Source organism: Rana temporaria, chromosome 6 (assembly GCF_905171775.1).
Source record: "Rana temporaria chromosome 6, aRanTem1.1, whole genome shotgun sequence".
In the NCBI taxonomy this organism is placed as follows: domain Eukaryota; kingdom Metazoa; phylum Chordata; class Amphibia; order Anura; family Ranidae; genus Rana; species Rana temporaria.
Window position 1 is genome coordinate 203,158,466 of NC_053494.1, and position 19,478 is coordinate 203,177,943.

Sequence of the window (19,478 nt, forward strand, 5' to 3'; positions counted from 1 at the left end):
TGTCTTTTCCCCGGTGTTGTCTTTTCCCCGGTGTTGTCTTTTCCCCGGTGTTGTCTTTTCCCCCGTCTTGTCTTTTCCCGTCTTGTCTTTCCCCTTTTCCCCCGTGTTGTCTTTTCCCCCGTCTTGTCTTTTCCCCTGTGTTGTCTTTTCCCGTCTTGTCTTTCCCCTTTTCCCCCCGTGTTGTCTTTTCCCCCGTCTTGTCTTTTCCCCTGTGTTGTCTTTTCCCGTCTTGTCTTTTCCCTTTTCCCCTGTGTTGTCTTTTCCCCCGTCTTGTCTTTTCCCCTGTGTTGTCTTTTCCCGTCTTGTCTTTCCCCTTTTCCCCCCGTGTTGTCTTTTCCCCCGTCTTGTCTTTTCCCCTGTGTTGTCTTTTCCCCGTCTTGTCTTTTCCCTTTTCCCCTGTGTTGTCTTTTCCCCGTGTTGTCTTTTCCCCCCGTGTTGTCTTTTCCCCCCGTGTTGTCTTTTCCCCGTCTTGTCTTTTCCCTTTCCCCCCCCGTGTTGTCTTTTCCCCCCGTGTTGTCTTTTCCCCCCGTGTTGTCTTTTCCCCCCGTGTTGTCTTTTCCCCATCTTGTCTTTTCCCTTTTCCCCCCGTGTTGTCTTTTCCCCGTCTTGTCTTTTCCCTTTTCCCCCCGTGTTGTCTTTTCCCCCCGTGTTGTCTTTTCCCCGTCTTGTCTTTTCCCTTTTCCCCTGTGTTGTCTTTTCCCCGTCTTGTCTTTTCCCTTTTCCCCCCGTGTTGTCTTTTCCCCCCGTGTTGTCTTTTCCCCCCGTGTTGTCTTTTCCCCCCGTGTTGTCTTTTCCCCATCTTGTCTTTTCCCCGTCTTGTCTTTTCCCTTTTTCCCTGTCTTGTCTTTTCCCCGTCTTGTCTTTTTCCCGTCTTGTCCTCGTCTTGTCTTTTCCCCCGTCTTGTCTTTTCCCCGTCTTGTCTTTTCCCTTTTCCCCCCGTGTTGTTTTTTTCCCCCGTGTTGTCTTTTCCCCCCGTGTTGTCTTTTTTCCCCCGTGTTGTCTTTTTTCCCCCGTGTTGTCTTTTTCCCCCCGTGTTGTCTTTTTCCCCCCGTGTTGTCTTTTTTCCCCCCGTCTTGTCTTTTTCCCCCCGTCTTGTCTTTTTCCCCCCGTGTTGTCTTTTTCCCCCCGTGTTGTCTTTTTTCCCCCCGTCTTGTCTTTTTCCCCCCGTCTTGTCTTTTTCCCCCCGTCTTGTCTTTTCCCCCGTCTTGTCTTTTTTCCCCCGTCTTGTCTTTTCCCGTCTTGTCTTTCCCCTTTTCCCCCCGTCTTGTCTTTTCCCCTGTGTTGTCTTTTCCCCCCGTGTTGTCTTTTCCCCGTCTTGTCTTTTCCCTTTTTCCCCGTCTTGTCTTTCCCCCGTCTTGTCTTTTTCCTGTCTTGTCTTTTCCCCGTCTTTTCCCCGTCTTGTCATTTCCCCGTCTTGTCTTTTCTCTTTTCCCCCGTGTTGTTTTTTTCCCCCGTCTTGTCTTTTCCCCCGTGTTGTCTTTTTTCCCCCGTCTTGTCTTTTTCCCCCCGTCTTGTCTTTTTCCCCCCGTCTTGTCTTTTTCCCCCCGTCTTGTCTTTTTTCCCCCGTCTTGTCTTTTTTCCCCCGTCTTGTCTTTTTCCCCCCGTCTTGTCTTTTTTCCCCCGTCTTGTCTTTTTTCCCCCGTCTTGTCTTTTCCCCCGTCTTGTCTTTTCCCCGTCTTGTCTTTTCCCCGTCTTGTCTTTCCCCTTTTCCCCCCCGTCTTGTCTTTTCCCGTCTTGTCTTTCCCCTTTTCCCCCTGTGTTGTCTTTTCCCCCTGTGTTGTCTTTTCCCCCGTGTTGTCTTTTCCCCGTCTTGTCCCCGTCTTGTCTTTTCCCCCGTCTTGTCTTTTCCCCGTCTTGTCTTGTATTTGGTTACTGTGCCAGCGTCCTAGCAACCAAAAGGGGGTAGTAAAAATGAGGTGGTATCCAGGGTGGGATTGGTAGGTGGTGGTAGTACTGGGATGGGGTGGCTCATCAATTAACCAAGGCATTCTCCTGTGTATTCTGGGATGGCACCCTACTGACTGTTGGGTAAGGGGTTTACCAAATTTCTCACCGTGGCAACAGCAGATTCAGAAGGACAGGATGGTCCAAGAGAACCAAAAACCTCAGAACATGGTTGGTGTTGTTGTGTTGATTCATATTATATAATAATTTGTGGTCTGTCCTGCAGATATGGGGGAGGATGCCGCGGTCTACATGGAATTCATGATGAAGAGCCCGTGTTATGACGCCATCCCTACAAGCTGCAAGCTGGTCGTGTTTGACATCACGCTACAGGTCAGCACCGCTATTGTCACATGTGTGGGGACTCTGCAATTTACGCTACGCCGCCGCAACTTTACAGGCAAGTGCTTTGTGAATAAAGCACTTGCCTGTAAAACTTGCGGCGGCGTAACGTAAATGACATACGTTACGCCGCCGCAGTTTTACGCCCATCTACGAGAATCTGGGCCAGAATGTATTAAGGTGAAAAATCCTGGAGACTTTACAACCACTTTAACCCCTTGGCACCGACATAACACAAATATGCGTATATATTGGTGAATCTCCTTTTGCGCTGGGCGAGTGCGGCGTGTCACGATCCCAGCACAGAGACCAGGGTCTCATCGAGAGCTCCGGGCCCCGCTTTAACGATCGGGACCCGGAATGTCCGATTTTGGCTCACTGATCGCTGTGATAGCAATGGTAAATGTCCTCCAATGCATGTTGGTGTTCCACTTTAAAGGTAAATCCCCCCCGAAAAAAGGGGTGTATACTTCAGGTTGGTATAGTCATAGTGGGTGGAGCCGTACACATTTTTGGGTGGAGCCGTACAAATGTCTTTTGATCCAAGGATCGGACGAATGTTCTTTGTACTCCTATTTATGGACATATTCAGGTTCTAGCTATCTCTGTGGTTTGCAATAAACCTTCATATGAAGTTATCTTCTTTTTAAACTTTACAAACCCTTTCATTGAACAAGCTGAAGTTAGAAGCCGATTGGTTACTATGCACAGCTGCACCAGTTTTAGTAAACCCCCCCCCTATGTGTGCAGAAGGGCCGCCCTGCCTATCCCATTATCCCTAAAATCAGTCTAACTAAGGGAAAGTTCCCCCAGCCGTGTGTTCTGGGACGGCGTGTCTGTACTTTCTGTCCTCGCCTTCTATTTGTCCTCCGTGTTCCTTCCCGGGACATTCCGCTTCTTGGTGTTCATCCAATCCTCTTGTCTCGCAGATAAAGAAAGCCTTTCTAGCGTTGGTGGCCAATGGGGTGCGAGCGGCCCCTCTCTGGGACAGCAAGCAGCACTGCTTTGTGGGTAAGTGTCCGCCGCGCCCCCCATATAATGGTGATGGAACAATTGTACTTTTCCTGCCTGACTTGCTACAATGTCCTCATGTATTTCCTGTATTGTATCATTGGAAGAGCAGCTATGTTTATATTCATCTATAATTATATTTAACCATCTCAATACCGGGCACTTTACCCCCCTTCCTACCCAGGCCAATTTACAGCTTTCAGCGCTATCACAGTTTGAAGGACAATTGTGCGGTCATGCAACACTGTACACATATGAAGTTTTTCATCATTTGGTGGCATTTAACCACTTCAGCCCCGGACCATTTTGCTGGCCAAAGACCAGGCCACATTTTTGCACTGCGTCGCTTTAACTGATAATTGCGCGGCCGTGCGACGTGGCTCCCAAACAAAATTGGCGTCCTTTTTTTCCCACAAATAAGAGCTTTCTTTTGGTGGTATTTGATCACCTCTGCGGTTTTTATTTTTTGCGCTATAAACAAAAATAGAGCGTCAATTTAAAAAAAAATGCAATATTTTTTACTTTTTGCTATAAAAAATATCCCCCAAAAAATATATAAAGAAAAGTTTTTTTCCTCAGTTTAGGCCGATACGTATTCTTCTACATATTTTTGTTCAAAAAATCGCAATAAGCGTTTATTGATTGGTTTGCGCAAAAGTTATAGCGTTTACAAAATAGGGGGTAGTTTTATGGCAGATATCGGCCTAAACTGAGGAAAACATTTTTTCTTTTTATATATTTTTGGGGGATATTTATTATAGCAAAAAGTAAAAAATATTCATTTTTTTTCAAAATTGTCGCTCTATTTTTGTTTATAGCGCAAAAAATAAAAACCGCAGAGGTGATCAAATACCACCAAAAGAAAGCTCTATTTGTGGGGAAAAAAGGACGCCGATTTTGTTTGGGAGCCACGTCGCACGACTGCGCAATTGTCAGTGAAAGTGACTCAGTGCCGAATCGCAAAAAGTGGCCTGGTCTTTGACCAGCAATATGGTCCGGGGCTGAAGTGGTTAATTGGTTTTCTACCTACCTACTGTATCTTCACCACTTTACTAACATGGCCTCTGGCAGTGGTGGGGACGTTAAACTGCGGCTCAACCACCTGTTTCTTACGCCCCCCTTGGCTCCCTGTGTAAACAAGGCCTTATAGAGCCGTTAAAGATATGGGGGATATCGCTGCACTCAGACACATTGGGGGAGATTTACTAAAACCGGAGAGTGCAAAATCTGGTGCAGCTGTGCATGGCAGCCAATCAGCTTCTAACTTCAGATTGTTTCATTAAGCTTTGACAATAAAAGCTGGAAGCTGATTGGTTTCTATGCAGCGCTGCACCAGATTTTGCACGCTCCAGTATTAGTAAATCCCCCCCATAGCTGCTCTGTTTAGTAAACTGTTTTCCGGTGAATGGCGATGATGTCATCATTTACTCCGTGCAGAATTAATGTTTTAATGATCAGTGTCCGTTAATAATTCTGGGCCAGATTCACAGAAAAAGTACGCCGGAGTATCTGCTGATACTCCGGCGTACTTTCAAATTTGCCGCGCCGTATCTTTATTTGTAATTCACAAACAAGATACAACGGCATTTGGCTAAGATCCGACAAGAGTACGGCTTCGTACGCCTTCGGATCTTAAGATGCAATAATTCGGCGGCCACTGGGTGGAGATTGCGTCGTTTTCCGCGTCGGGTATGCTAATTAGCTGTTTATGGCGATCCACGAAGGTACGCGTGGCCGTCGCATTCTCTTACGTCGTCGCTAGTCGGCTTTTCGCGTCGCAAAGTTACGGCTGCTATTTAGGTGGTGTAACAATAGACAGCCCATGTTAAAGTATGGCCGTCGTTCCCGCATCGAATTTAAAATTTTTTTTTTTTGCGTAAGTCGTCCGGGAATACGAAAGTACGTTACGCACGTCGCCGTAAAGCACGGCGGGAAATTTCAAAACGGAGCATGCGCAGTACGTCCGGCATGGGAACGCGCCTAATTTAAATGGTACACGCCCCATTTGAATTAGGCGGGCTTGCGCCGGACGGCTTTACGCTACGCCGCCGCAAGTTTACACGCAAGTGCTTTGTGAATCAAGCACTTGCGGCGGAGTAACGTAAAGGGGATACGTTACGCCGCCGCAATTCTTTATGAATCTGGCCCTCTGATGTCACCGCCGGCGGTATTCCCAGTTTCTAATCTGGTTCTGTAAGGACTGTTCCAATAAAGAGGACCTGTCTCATAATAAGACCATGGCTCCCATAGACTGGTGACTGTGTGTCCTGTGTTCTCCCCCAGGGATGCTGACCATCACAGACTTCATCAATATCCTCCACAGATACTACAAGGCTCCCATGGTAAGTCTATACGCCGCATTACACAGGGGGATGGGGGGGGGGGGGTGGGCAATTCTTAGTGTTATGGACGCAATATTCTGCAATCAGCCATAGACAGGAGATAACGGTCTGAATTAGGGTTGTCCCAATACCACTTTTTTTAAGACCGAGTACAAGTACTGATACTTTTTTTTCCAAGTACTCGCCGTTACTTTTTTTTAATGTCATGTGACAGTGGCACTAATATGCAGCACTGATAGGTGGCACTGATGAGGCGTGGATGGTGTCAATAGCTTTTTTTTTTTTTTTACAATTTTATTTTTTACATTTTTTTTTTTTTTTTTTTTTTTTTCAATGCTTTCTTTTGGGGGAGGGGGGATCGGACTGTCAGTGTTTTTTTAATTTAATTTGTTACTGTTTTTAAATTTTTTACTTTAAAATATTTATTTATTACAATGTTTCCTTTTTTATTCAACCCTGTTGACATCTGTGTCCTGCACTTTGAGACATGGAAAGGGACTGAGGATAGAGATTCCCTCCTCTCCATTCATAAACTGAGAGCATCGTAAGCACAGTTTAGGATGCTCACTTATGTATGGACAGTCGGTGATCACGCGCATTCGGAAAAGGAAGGAGCCGGTAAATGACATATTTACTGGCTCCTTCATCCGCTCTCCACCCTGAAAGATCTGGGACATAGGGGGCCGGAGGAGGAGGGGGGGGGTGGAGCAGCACATGAAGGGGGGAGCGGAGGAGGACACAGAGGGGTAGCGGAGGAGGACACAGAGGGGTAGCGGAGGAGGACACAGAGGGGTAGCGGAGGAGGACACAGAGGGGGAGCGGGAGGAGGACACAGAGGGGGAGCCAGAGGAGGACACAGAGGGGGAGGAGGACACAGAGGGGGAGGAGGACGACACAGGGGGAGAAGGAGGACACAGAGGGGGAGCCGGAGGAGGACACAGAGGGGGTGCCGGAGGAGGACACAGAGGGGGTGCCGGAGGAGGACACAGAGGGGGTGCCGGAGGAGGACACAGAGGGGTAGCGGAGGAGGACACAGAGGGGTAGCGGAGGAGGACACAGAGGGGTAGCGGAGGAGGACACAGAGGGGTAGCGGAGGAGGACACCACATAGGGGAGCCGGAGGAGGACAATGAGGGGGAGCGAGAGGAGGACAATGAGGGGGAGCGGGAGGAGGACACAGAGGGGGAGCGGGAGGAGGACACAGAGGGGTAGCGGGAGGAGGACACAGAGGGGTAGCGGGAGGAGGACACAGAGGGGTAGCGGGAGCAGGATACAGAGGGGTAGCGGGAGGAGGACACAGAGGGGGAGCGGGAGGAGGACACAGAGGGGGAGCGGGAGGAGGACACAGAGGGGGAGCGGGAGGAGGACACAGAGGGGGAGCGGGAGGAGGACACAGAGGGGGAGCGGGAGGAGGACAGAGAGGGGTAGCGGGAGGAGGACACAGAGGGGGAGCGGGAGGAGGACACCTGTCACTACCTATTGCTGTCATAAGGATTCCTTGTGACAGCAATAAAAGTGTTAAAAAATAAGAAAATTTGAAACAACCGTGTAAAACAATTGTGTAAAAATAATATAAAAAATAAAACTTTATTTCAAGTCAAGTTATCCTGACTGAACATCATATGCTGAGGCCCGCTGTCGGCTGACGTCACAGAGCTGATCTAGGCTCGGGAAAGATGGTCGGGATCCACCCACATGCCCGGACCGGCACCCGGCGAGCCACTGAGAGCCTGAGCCGGCCGCTCCCACCACCTTCACAGCCCAGCGCTCAGTGAGCGCGGAGGAGGCAGAGCAGAGAGCAGTGACTGACAGTCACCGCTCTCTGATCACAGAGCTCTGAGAACCGAGCGATCAGCGGTGTTTGATCGCTCGGTTCTCAGTGTTAAAGCTGGCGGGGGACAGATACTGCATCCATCCAGGTAAGTATGAACAAAAAACAAATCCCATTCTCCTTTTTTTTAAAGCCTAGGTTCACACGTGTGCAAGCCTAGTTCCGCAGATAGGGCAGCTCATTCATTTCGCGTTCACGCCCGCCAAAACGCATGGCACCACAGTACCATTGTGTGTTAATGCGACACATGATGGGTGACACAGCCCGTGTCATGCACAAACGGCAAAGTGTGAACGTGCCTCTGACTGGTGTTTTCCTTGTCTTTAGGTTCAGATCTATGAACTGGAGGAGCATAAAATCGAGACCTGGAGAGGTAACACTGACACGGTGTGCTCTGTGATTTCTCTGCCGTTCGTTGGGAAGAAATTCTCAGCTTTGTGTTTCTCTTTCAGAAGTTTACCTGCAGAGTTGTTTCAAGCCGCTGATCTATATCTCACCTACAGACAGGTACGGCTCCGGGCTTCACCCTCCTACCAGGCTGGAGGATTTGTATTTGATGTTTGCAGCTTAACCACTTACCCCCCGGACCATGTTGCTGGTCAAAGACCAGAGCACTTTTTGCGATTCGGCACTGCGTCACTTTAACTGACAATTGCGCGGTCTTGCGACGTGGCTCCCAAACAAAATTGGCGTCCTTTTTTTCCCACAAATAGAGCTTTCTTTTGGTGGTATTTGATCACCTCTGCGAAATTTTTTCATCGGATATTCCGACCGTGTGTATGCCCCATTGGACTTTTTCCGTCGGAAATTCCGACGGACTTAGAAAAAGAACATCTCTTTTTTTGCGCTATAAACAAAAATAGAGCGACAATTTTGAAAAAAAGGAATGTTTTTTTACTTTTTGCTATAATAAAAATCTCCCAAAAATATATAAAAAAACTATTTTTTTCCTCAGTTTAGGCCGATACGTATTCTTCTACATATTTTTCGTAAAAAAAAAAAATCGCAATAAACGTTTATTGATTGGTTTGCGCAAAAGTTATAGCGTTTACAAAATAGGGGGTAGTTTTATGGCATTTTTATTAATATTTTTTTTGTACCAGTAATGGTGGCGATCAGCGTTTTTTTTTTTTTTTTCGGTACTGCGACATTATGGCGAACACTTTGGACACTTTTGACACATTTTTGGGACCATTGGCATTTTTATAGCGATCAGTGATATAAAAATGCATTGGATTACTATAAAAATGCCACTGGCAGGGAAGGGGTTAACACTAGGGGGCGGGGGAGGACTTAAGTATCTTCCCTGGGTGTGTTCTAACTGTAGGGGGGGTGGACTGACTAGGGGAAATGACTGATCGCTGTTCATACATTGTATGAACAGACGATCAGGCATTTCTCCCCCTGACAGGACCGGGAGCTGCGTGTTTACACACACAGCTCCCGGTCCTCGCTCTGTAATGAGAGTGATTGCGGGTGCCCGGCGGTGATCGCACCTGCCGGGAACGCGCGTCGGGATCAGGGACGAGCGGGGGGCGCGCATACGTGCCCCTAGTGGCCGCTTCGCGAGGTGACGTAGAGCTACGTGCTCTCTCGCAGGGGAGCCGACCTGCCGCCGTATAACTGCGGCGGCTGGTCGGCAAGTAGTAAAAGCGTATCTAAATCAGTTTTGATAATAGAAAGGAATACCTGCCCCAGGCATGCGGAATGCCCCTGGTTAGGGTTGGAGAAAAATTGGTACGTAAGGATTAGGTGAAAATATGAAAAAATATAGCAATTTATTAAATAGAAAACACGATTGAAAGGGGAGGGGACAATAATACAGAAAATGTATATACAGTGGAACCTTGGATTACGATCATAATCCGTTCCAGGAGAATGCTCGTAATCCAAAGCACTCACATATCAAAGCGCGTTTCCCCATTGAAGTCAATGGAACCAAAGTCGTTCCGCATTGACTCCTATGGCATGCAATACCGCATGAGGCCAAAGGTGATTTCAAGAATTTCCGAATGGCTCCGAACCGTTATGAGTATCACTGGAGCCCCGCACCTCTAGCCAAATGTGGTATTGCACACACCATTGGCTTGAATCCTGCTCGTTTTGCGAGACAGGATTCAACGTAGAGTCAGGACGCTCTCTACGTTGCAGATAGAGAAAGGAGCTGTGTGTTAGTGGGCATCCCGACTCTCCTGTAGTCCAAGGGAGGGGGCGAGCACGACACTCCACACCAGGGAGAAAGCCTCACATTACTGTGTGGAGTTACAGACAGAAGAACAGGAAGTGAGGATTTCTCAGAAGAAATAAGGACATTTAAAAGCAAAATGGAAGGATGAGGTAAGTGAAGGAGGACTGCACTAAGGTAAAGGAAGCTTATTAGGGAAACAAAATTGTACCTTTACAACCCCTTTAAATGATTAGTTAATTAGCTCATGGTAATTAGGTTTCTGGTTACAGTTTGTATTGTCATCCTGGTGTTTATATTTGTGTGAGATCTCAAATTAAACAGTTCATTTCCCAGCTTTGTAGCTGAGCTAGTCTCGCCTGGTTGTTGGTTACAATATTCAGCTGTAAAATCTGATATCTGAACAGGATTATAAATACTGTGGGCTAGATTCAGAGAACCGTACAGTAGATACGCCGTCGTAACTCTGAATCTACGCCGTCGTAAATTTTTAAGCGTATTCTGGAAACCAGATACGCTTAAATTAGGCTAAGATACGAGCGGCGTAAGTCTCCTACGCCGTCGTATCTTAGGGTGCATATTTACGCTGGTCACTAGGTTTCAGCGTAGAATATGCAAATGAGCTGGATACGCCAATTCAGAAACGTACGCGCGCCCGGCGGATTTTTTTACGTCGTTTGCGTAAGGCTTTTTCCGGCGTAGCGTTACTCCTGCTGTATAAGGCATAGCCAATGTTAAGTATGGACGTCGTTCCCACGTCGAATTTTGAAAATTTGACGTCGTTTGCGTAAGTCGTTCGCGAATAGGGCTTTGCCTAAATTACGTTCACGTCGAAAGCATTGACTATTTGCGACGTGATTAGGAGCATGCGCACCAGGATACGTTCACAGCCGGCGCATGCGCCGTTCGTGAGAAACGTCCTTTACGTGGGGTCATGTTTTATTTACATAAAACACGCCCACCTCCTTGACAATTTGAATTCGGCGCGCTTACGCCGGCAGATTTAAGCTACGCCGCCGCAACTTACGGAGCAAGGGCCAGATTCACATACATTTGCGGGCGTGTAACGTAACCCGTTTACGTTACACTGCCGCAAGTTTCCAGTTTTAGTGCCCGATCCACAAAGCACTTACCTGGAAACTTGCGGCGGTGTATCGTAAATACGTCCGGCGCAAGGCGGGCCAATTCAAATGGGCGTGTGCCATTTAAATTAGGCGCGCTCCCGCGCCGGACCTACTGCGCATGCTCCGTTTCGCAATTCCCGTCGTGCTTTGCGCGCAGTTACGTCATTTTTTCGAACGGCGACGCGAGTAGCGTAATTCCGTATTCCCGGACGGCTTACGCAAACGACGTTCATTTTTAAATTTCGACGCGGGAACGACGGCCATACTTTACACAGCAATACGATTGCTGTGTAAAGTTAAGGCAGGTCAAATAACGACTAACTTTGCGACGGGAAACTAGACTAGCGGCGACGTAGCGAACGCGAAAATCCGTCGTGAATCGCCGTAACTCCTAATTTGCATACCCGACGCTGGTTTACGACGCGAACTCCCCCCAGCGGCGGCCGCGGTATTGCATCCTAAGATCCGACAGTGTAAAACAATTACACCTGTCGGATCTTAGGGCTATCTATGCGTAACTGGTTCTATGAATAAGCCGCATAGATAGAAACAGAGATACGACGGCGTATCAGGAGAAACGCCGTCGTATCTCTTTTGTGAATCTGGCCCCAAGTGCTTTGTGAATACTGCACTTGCCTCTCTAAATTGCGGCGGCGTAGCGTAAATAACATACGCTACGCCCGCACAAACTTGCGTCCCCCTACGTGGAATCTTGCCCTTTGGCAGATAAAAAACGTTCACCTTTGTGGATTTGAACTTTGTATTTGGCTGTTTTCTTAAGGTCAGGCGAGCAGAGGGTTCCGTCCTCGCCACCCTTGCCATGCCCCCTGTATGGCATTAGCAGTTCTCTGATTTGCTGTCTTTGTTGGTTGGACTTTCTCTTGACACCTTCTGTCTTTTCCAGCTTGTTCCATGCCGTCTATTCCCTGATCAAGAACAAGATCCACCGGCTGCCGGTCATGGAGCCCGTATCGGGAAACATCCTGCACATCCTCACACACAAGAGGCTGCTGAAATTCCTCCATATGTTTGTGAGTGTAAGGCGACGAAATGTTGAAGATTCTGGCCCAGATTCTCAATAGAGATACGACCGCGCATCTCCAGATACGCCGTCGTATCTCTGCCTAGCGCCGTCGTATCTATGCGACTGATTCTTAGAACCAGTTACGCATAGATATCCATTAGATCCGACAGGCGTAAGTCTCTTACGCCGTCGAACCTAAAAAGCAAATTTTTTTTTTGCCCGCTAGGTGGCGCTTCCGTCGATTTCCCCGTCGAGTATGCAAATTAGCTAGATACGCGAATTCCAGAACGTACGCGCGGCCGACGCAGTAAAGTTACGACGTTTACGTTAGGCTTTTCCCGGCGTAAAGTTGCCCCTGGGTCTATGAGGCGCAGCCAATGTTAAGTATGGCCGTCGTTCCCGCGTCGAAATTTTTTAAATTTACGTCGTTTGCGTAAGTCGTCCGTGAATGGGGCTGGACGTCATTTACGTTCATGTCGAAACCAATGACGTCCTTGCGACATCATTTGGAGCAATGCACACTGGGATATTTGACGGATGGCGCATGCGCAGTTCGTTCGGCGCGGGGACGCGCTTCATTTAAATGAAACACGCCCCCTACCCACCGAATTTGAATTCCGCCGGTTGATTTACTGACGTTACAGGCAAGTGCTTTGTGAATAAAGCACTTGCCTGAAAAACTTGCGGCGGCGTAACGTAAATGAGATACGTTACGCCCGCACATTTTTGCGCCCATCTACGTGAATCTGGGCCTCTCTGTATACTGTGAAGGCAAACCGAGCATCCTATATAAATCTGACCTCCGGCCTTCCCTTCAGTCTTCTTCTACAGTCTCCTCTGCTGTACTGAAATGGCTTACTCTGATTTCCCTGCACACTGTGAGCTTCTCACAATGTGCATTGTACAGAGAAGCACAGAGACCCAGTGGTGACTTCCTAGGTCTAAAAAAAAAAAAAAAAGGCACGTAATAAAAAAACAGAAAACTATTCTTTAAAAATGTCTATAGCCCGTTTATAAGGGGTTTTTTTTTTCATCACACAAAAATATATTAAAGTGAGACTTATGAGGCACAGCATTTTACGTAAAACATATTTTATTTAAACTATACTTCTTAGATCTTGCAAAAAAAAACAATATCATTTCATACAACATATTGCAAGTAAAAAAGTAAAAAATAATTTCAACATACATTATACTATATAGTGTATATATTAATGGCTCCTGATGAAGTGGACTGAGTCCAAGAAACGTGTTGGGCCACAAAGAATCCCCATTTCTGGATTTGATGCACTGTATTGTTGAAATGATTTCAGAATTTTGTACTTGGGCATTGCAATATTTTGTATGTAATCAGGGCCATCTTTTATATTGATCGGACCCTGGGCAAACAACCGCCCCCTCCCCTTCCATGCATTCTCCCTCTCCCCCTGCTCTGAGACATACAATACATAGCAGCTAGACTCAAAATCAGTTTACTGAATCAGATGAGGCAGCGATTGCGATTGGTTGCCAGAGGTTAGTGTATCATTACTGCTTACTGACTGGCTGCTAGAGGTTACAGCACACATTATGGCTCCCTGATTACTTGCTAGAGGTTCCTGCACATGACTTCTTCTTATTGATTGGTTGCTAGAGATTTCTGTACATCAATACTGCTCACTGATTGGTTGCTAGAGATTACTGTACATCAATACTGCTCACTGATTGGTTGCTAGAGATTACTGTACATCAATACTGCTCACTGATTGGTTGTTGGAGGTTATTGGACATCCATACCACTCACCAATTGGTTGCTAGAGGTTAGTGCACATTATTACTGCTCACTGATTGGTTGGTTGCTTGAGGTTACTGCATACCCTCACCGCTCAATAAATGGTTGCAAGAGGTTAGTGCACATCATTACTGCTCATTGATTGGCCAGAGGCAGAATGGGGATCTGCCTTTGTAAACAAGGCTGACCCCCCATTCTGACAGATGACATGACAGAGAACTACTGTTCCCACTGTGCCTGGTAGCCCATCCCTCTACAGTTAGAACACACCCAGGGAACACAGTTAATCCCTTAATCGCCCCCTTGTGTTAACCCCTTCACTGCCAGTGTCATTTTTACATTAGTCAGCACATTTTTATAGCACTGATCAATGTAATAATGTCCCTGGTCCCCAAAAAGTATAATTTGGGGTCAGATTTGTCCGCTGCAATGTTGTAGTTCTGCCAAAAATCACAGATTGCCGCCAATACCAGTAAAAACAATAAAAAAAAAAAAAAAATAGAAGTCCCTAAATCTATTCCATAGTTTGTAGACGCGATAACTTTTGCGCAAGCCAATCAATATACACCTATTGCCATTTTTTTTACCAAAAAATATGTAGAATATATATCAGCCTAAACTGACGATTTTTTTTTTTATATATATATTTTGGGATATGTATTAACCACTTAAGGACCACCTCCTGCACCTATACGTCGGCAGAATGGCACTCGCGACCCTGTCCGAAGCCCTGGGACCGCGGGACTCGCGGACCCGATCGCCCCTGGAGTCCCACGATCGGTCCCCGGAGCTGAAGAACGGGGAGAGCTGTGTGTAAACATGGCTTCCCCGTTCTTCACTGTGGCGGCGCATCGATCGAGTGATCCCTTTTATAGAGGGACACAATCGATGACGTCACACCTACAGCCACACCCCCCTACAGTTGTAAACACACTTCAGGTCACACATAACCCCTTCAGCGCCCCCTGTGGTTAACTCCCAAACTGCAATTGTCATTTTCTCAATAAACAATGCATTTTAAATGCATTTTTTGCTGTGAAAATGACAATGGTCCCAAAAATGTGTCAAAATTGTCCGAAGTGTCCGCCATAATGTCGCAGTCACGAAAAAAATCGCTGATCGCCGCCATTAGTAGTAAAAAAAAAGAAAATTGATAAAAATGCAATAAAACTATCCCCCATTTTGTAAACGCTATACATTTTGCGCAAACCAACCGATAAACGCTTATTGCGATTTTTTTTTTACCAAAAATAGGTAGAAGAATACGTATCGGCCTAAACTGAGGAAAACAATTTTTTTTATATATTTTTGGGGGATATTTATTATAGCAAAAAGTAAAAAATATTGAATTTTTTTTCAAAACTGTCGCTCTATTTTTGTTTATAGCGCAAAAAATAAAAACCGCAGAGGTCCTTCACTTACCTCATCCTTTTATTTTGCTTTTAAATGTCCTTATTTCTTCTGAGAAATCCTCACTTCCTGTTCTACTGTCTGTAACTCCACACAGTAATGCAAGGCTTTCTCCCTGGTGTGGAGTGTCGTGCTCGCCCCCTCCCTTGAACTACAGGAGAGTCAGGACGCTCTCTAACACACAGCTCCTTTCTCTATCTGCAACGAAGAGAGCGTCCTGACTCTCCTGTATTTCAAGGGAGGGGGCGAGCACAACACTCCACACCAGGGAGAAAGCCTTGCATTACTGTGTGGAGTTACAGACAGAAGAACAGGAAGTGAGGATTTCTCAGAAGAAATAAGGACATTTAAAAGCAAAATGGAAGGATGAGGTAAGTGAAGGAGGACTGCACTAAGGTAAAGGAAGCTATTTAGGGAAAATAAATTGTACCTTTACAACCCCTTTAAGGGGGCAAATCCTTCCGGTCCTTAAGTGGGTAAGTTAGAGTTCCTCAAGGTCTGTAGGTGTAATGTTGTGTTCTGGGAGCTCATTGTGAAATGTCTATACTTTGTTGTCCCACAATGACAGGGGGGCTCCATTCCTCGGCCTCGATTCATGCAGAAGACCATGTTGGAGCTGGGCATCGGGACCTTCAGGGACGTAGCCGTTATACATGAATCATCCAGCATATACAGCGCCCTGGAGATCTTTGTAGAGAGAAGAGTGTCTGCCCTCCCCGTGGTGAACGAAGCCGGTGAGTTTTAGATGTTGTTGATCACCAAAGTCAATTAAATGTGTCACAAGTCTGGAAGCTGAGCCTAGGACAAGGAAATGCATAAGCAGAGATAAAAAAACACAACAATCAGTCAATGCTGAGATCAGGGCCGTCTTTAACACAGGGCAAAAGGGGCTGCTGCCCCGGGCCCAGTCATTGTTGTGGGCCCCAAAGCAGCTTCCCCTTGAGCCCATTCTGCCCGTAGTTTATAAGTGGATTTGGGAGGGCCCAAGAAAATGTTTGCCCAGGGTCCAATCAATATTAAAGATGGCCCTGGCTGAGATACAAGAAGAAGACAAGCTTCTTCCTTCCTTCTCCCAAGGCTCAGAATTGTCTAGTAAAGCCGCCCATCATAATAAAGGACCAAAAGAGACCTGCAGAAGGGGGAAGGGCCAAGTGTGACTTTTACTGGAAAAGTCAGGATTTGCTTATATTTTTTATTTTTTTCTCTAACAGTTTTTATTGATCAGAGGTTCGTGCTTACATATAACGTACAGCCATACAAAACAGAAAGCAAACAAAGATAATACAGAAAAAAGGCATATAGACATTAAAACAGGGAGTGCTCAATATCTTCGCTTACTATAATCCACAATACCGGCTTGTTTAGTGGATACGGTAGTGCCAATGTGGCCGGGTACAAACTGGCCCTCGTCCATAAGGACTATCTGTATGTTGTGGATAAAATGAACATCAAACCTAACATCTAAATAGTTTATCAGCCGGAGTCACAAGAGGGCTCCAGAATTAGAGGAGAGAGGAAGGAAAAGAGAAGAAGAGCAGAAGGAAAGTGTTGGCCCACGTACCGTCTCAGGGTGGATCTTCCCCACGGTGCCATAGCTCCCAGTCTGTGTCATGTGCCTCCAACCGGTCTCGCAATCTGGCGGTCATTTTCTCCATAGTCTCCACGTCCTTGATCCTGGCGTATAGGGCCTCAGGGGGAGAGCGGCGTTTTCAATGCAACGCCACCAAGCATTGTGCTGCCGTAAGGGTGTGCCGGGCCAGTTTACTTATATGGGGACGGGAGCTTTAGTGGTGAAAGACCCAGGAGGAAATATTTTGGGATGAAGGCAATCTGTCTGTCTAGAAGTCGCTCCAGCAGCTGCCGGACCGAGTCCCAGAAAGAGCCTATCAGCGGGCAGCTCCAATAAATATGGAGGAGGGTACCCCTTGCCCCAAGGCAGCGCCAGCAGCGGTCTGAGCTATATGGCGTGGAGGACCTCCGGGGTCATGTACCAGAAGCATAGGATTTTATAGGTAGTTTCTCTATATAGGCCCGGATTCACGTACAACCACGTATCTTTGTGCGGGCGTAAAGTATCCTATTTACGTTACGCCTCCGCAACTTTGTCAGGCAAGTGCCTTATTCTCAAACCAAAGTTGCGGCGGCGTAGCGTAAATAGGCCGGCGTAAGCCCGCCTAATTCAAATGTGGTAGATGTGGGCGTGTGTTATGTAAATTTAATGTGACCCCACATAAATGACGCTTTTTACGAACGGCGCATGCGCCGTCCGTGAAAGTATCCCAGTGCGCATGCTCCAAATTAACCCGCAAGAAGCCAATGCTTTCAACGTGAACGTAAATGACGCCCAGCCCTATTCGCGAACGACTTACGCAAACGACGTAAAATTTTCAAAATTCGACGCGGGAACGACGTCCATACTTAACATTGGTACGCCTCATGTACGCCTCATATAGCAGGGGTAACTTTACGCCGGCAAAAAGCCTAATGTAAACGGCGTATCTGTACTGCGTCGGCCGGGCGTACGTTCGTGAATTGGCGTATCTAGCTGATTTACATATTTTTAGGCGTAAATCAGCGTACACGCCCCTAGCGGCTAGCGTAAATATGCAGTTAAGATCCGACGGCGTAAGAGACTTACGCCGGTCGGATCTAATACAAATCTATGCGTAACTGATTCTCTGAATCAGGCGCATAGATACGACGGCTTGGACTTAGAGTTACGACGGCGTATCTGGAGATACGCCGGCGTAACTCGTACGAGAATCCGGGCCATAGCGTGCAAATCAAACTTTTTGCTGCCTGTGTCCAGATCTCACGCCATTGTTCCACGGGGATCTCCTCACCAAGAGCCTTTTCCCATTTAGTCATGTACGCATCCTTGCCCTTTATTTCCATGGGCCAGGCGTTCAGTATAGTGTATATCCTTGAAATCAATCCCCTCTGGGCAGAGCTCGCTAGAATCAAGCATTCAAATGGGGTCGGGGGCGAAAACTGCAATTTTGGTGCAATCGTTAAGGCATAGTGGCGTATTTGGAGATACCCATAGAATTCCCGGCTCGGAAGATCATATTGGATCTGTAGCTCGGCAAAGGGGCATAATCTACGGGTCAGAGGATCCACCAGGTTGCCAAAGTGGAAGAGATTCCGCGAAGTCCACGGAAAAGACATTCGGTGGGTGAGGCTGTCTGGCACCTTGGGGTTACAGGCAAAGGAGGTCAGGAGCGAGCAGTCAGAGGTCAGCTTATGTTGGGGTGTCAACTTGCACCACAGCTGTCGGAGCACCGACATTGGGCCAAGCATACCTTCGGGGTCTACCTCCGTGTTTGCAATCCACAGTAGGATGTTGTTAGGATGGACCGGGGCTAGCCATAATTTCTCAATTTCCATCCACTTGTTATATGAACGTAAAGTAAACCAGGATGCTACGGCCTAAAGCTGGGCCGCCTGGCGTAGCGGGACGAAGCCCACCGCGTTCTCTGTGGTAGGCCTAGGCCTCTCTAGGCCTGATGCAGCAAACGGTGATTCAGGGGGTGATCCAGGCCAGGCAGGACCGGAAAATCTTCTTGTTCCCCCGAGGAGGCTGGGGAGCTGGGCCCCGGTCCCGCCGATGCACGGTACTGATGCGGTCCACAGAAGCCGCGGAAAGGCCTCCGTGCATTGGGTGTAGCCGTCTGGGAGTTCCAAGATGGCGGCCCGCTCTCCTGAGAATGAGGCCCCGGGTGATGGAGGCGGCCGAGCCGGGGGTACTCACCAGACCGGGGACCTGTGTGGAGTCATCTGGATGATGCGGTGCGGGCTGCTGTTGGTCCCCAAACTCCCTGAATTGCGCCGGGACCGAGGAGGAGAGGTGCAGGGGAGACCTCATGGCGGCCTTGGATGCAGCCGGCGCCATCTTGTGTATCCCGGCCGGCGGCCCCTCCGGCGGGATAAAATAGGTCCGGAGGTCCGTTGAGGAGCCTGGAGGGGGTTGGGATGATCCCCTGGCTGCCGCGGATCGGGTCATCCCAGATTTGCCCATCTAGGATGACCCAGAAAGGTCCCGTAATTGCCAGAATGCTGTGGGCTGAGAGGGAGCTAGGGAATCAGGCAGCCATCCAGGTCCGCTTCTGGTCACGCCCCTGCTTATATTTTTATCTGTCTGTACATCTGGATCTACCAACTGTGTTGTCATGTGGCTTTACAGAAGGGTGTGCATTTTGTTTGTAGGCTCAGTTGGAATTTCCGAGGTGTGGGACAGGCGACAGCAGTTACCTAATGGACTTCCAGTTGTATTGTAGGAATTTTTATTTTGTGCTTTTCCAATGCAGGGCAAAGACAACAGATTCTCTTCTTTAATCTCCACCTCTTCTTTGCTCCCCTGCGCTCGGATCAAGTGAAGGGAGTGAGGGAAAAAAAAAAAAGTATTTTTTTCTGAATATGGAGGAGATTCGAGTCCTTCCGTGGCCAGTCGCCAAGCTCTTGTGTGGTCACACAGCTAGAGTCCATAGCCCTGGGC

General features: G+C 47.7%; 1 protein-coding gene across 2 annotated transcripts in view; it reads left to right on the forward strand.

The window, feature by feature from the left end:
- PRKAG3 (protein kinase AMP-activated non-catalytic subunit gamma 3) overlaps window positions 1–19,478 on the forward strand; it is a 62,830-nt gene that overhangs the window by 20,749 nt on the left and 22,603 nt on the right. For both annotated transcript variants that reach the window (XR_005750364.1, XM_040358117.1), the window contains exons 3-9: window positions 2,171–2,277; window positions 3,216–3,297; window positions 5,581–5,639; window positions 7,797–7,842; window positions 7,922–7,976; window positions 11,683–11,809; window positions 15,552–15,717. Coding sequence is in view for 1 of the 2 variants with exons in the window: in XM_040358117.1 (XP_040214051.1) it covers window positions 2,171–2,277; window positions 3,216–3,297; window positions 5,581–5,639; window positions 7,797–7,842; window positions 7,922–7,976; window positions 11,683–11,809; window positions 15,552–15,717 (642 nt within the window). In the remaining variant the exon portion in view is untranslated. The remainder of the gene's footprint in view (window positions 1–2,170; window positions 2,278–3,215; window positions 3,298–5,580; window positions 5,640–7,796; window positions 7,843–7,921; window positions 7,977–11,682; window positions 11,810–15,551; window positions 15,718–19,478) is intronic.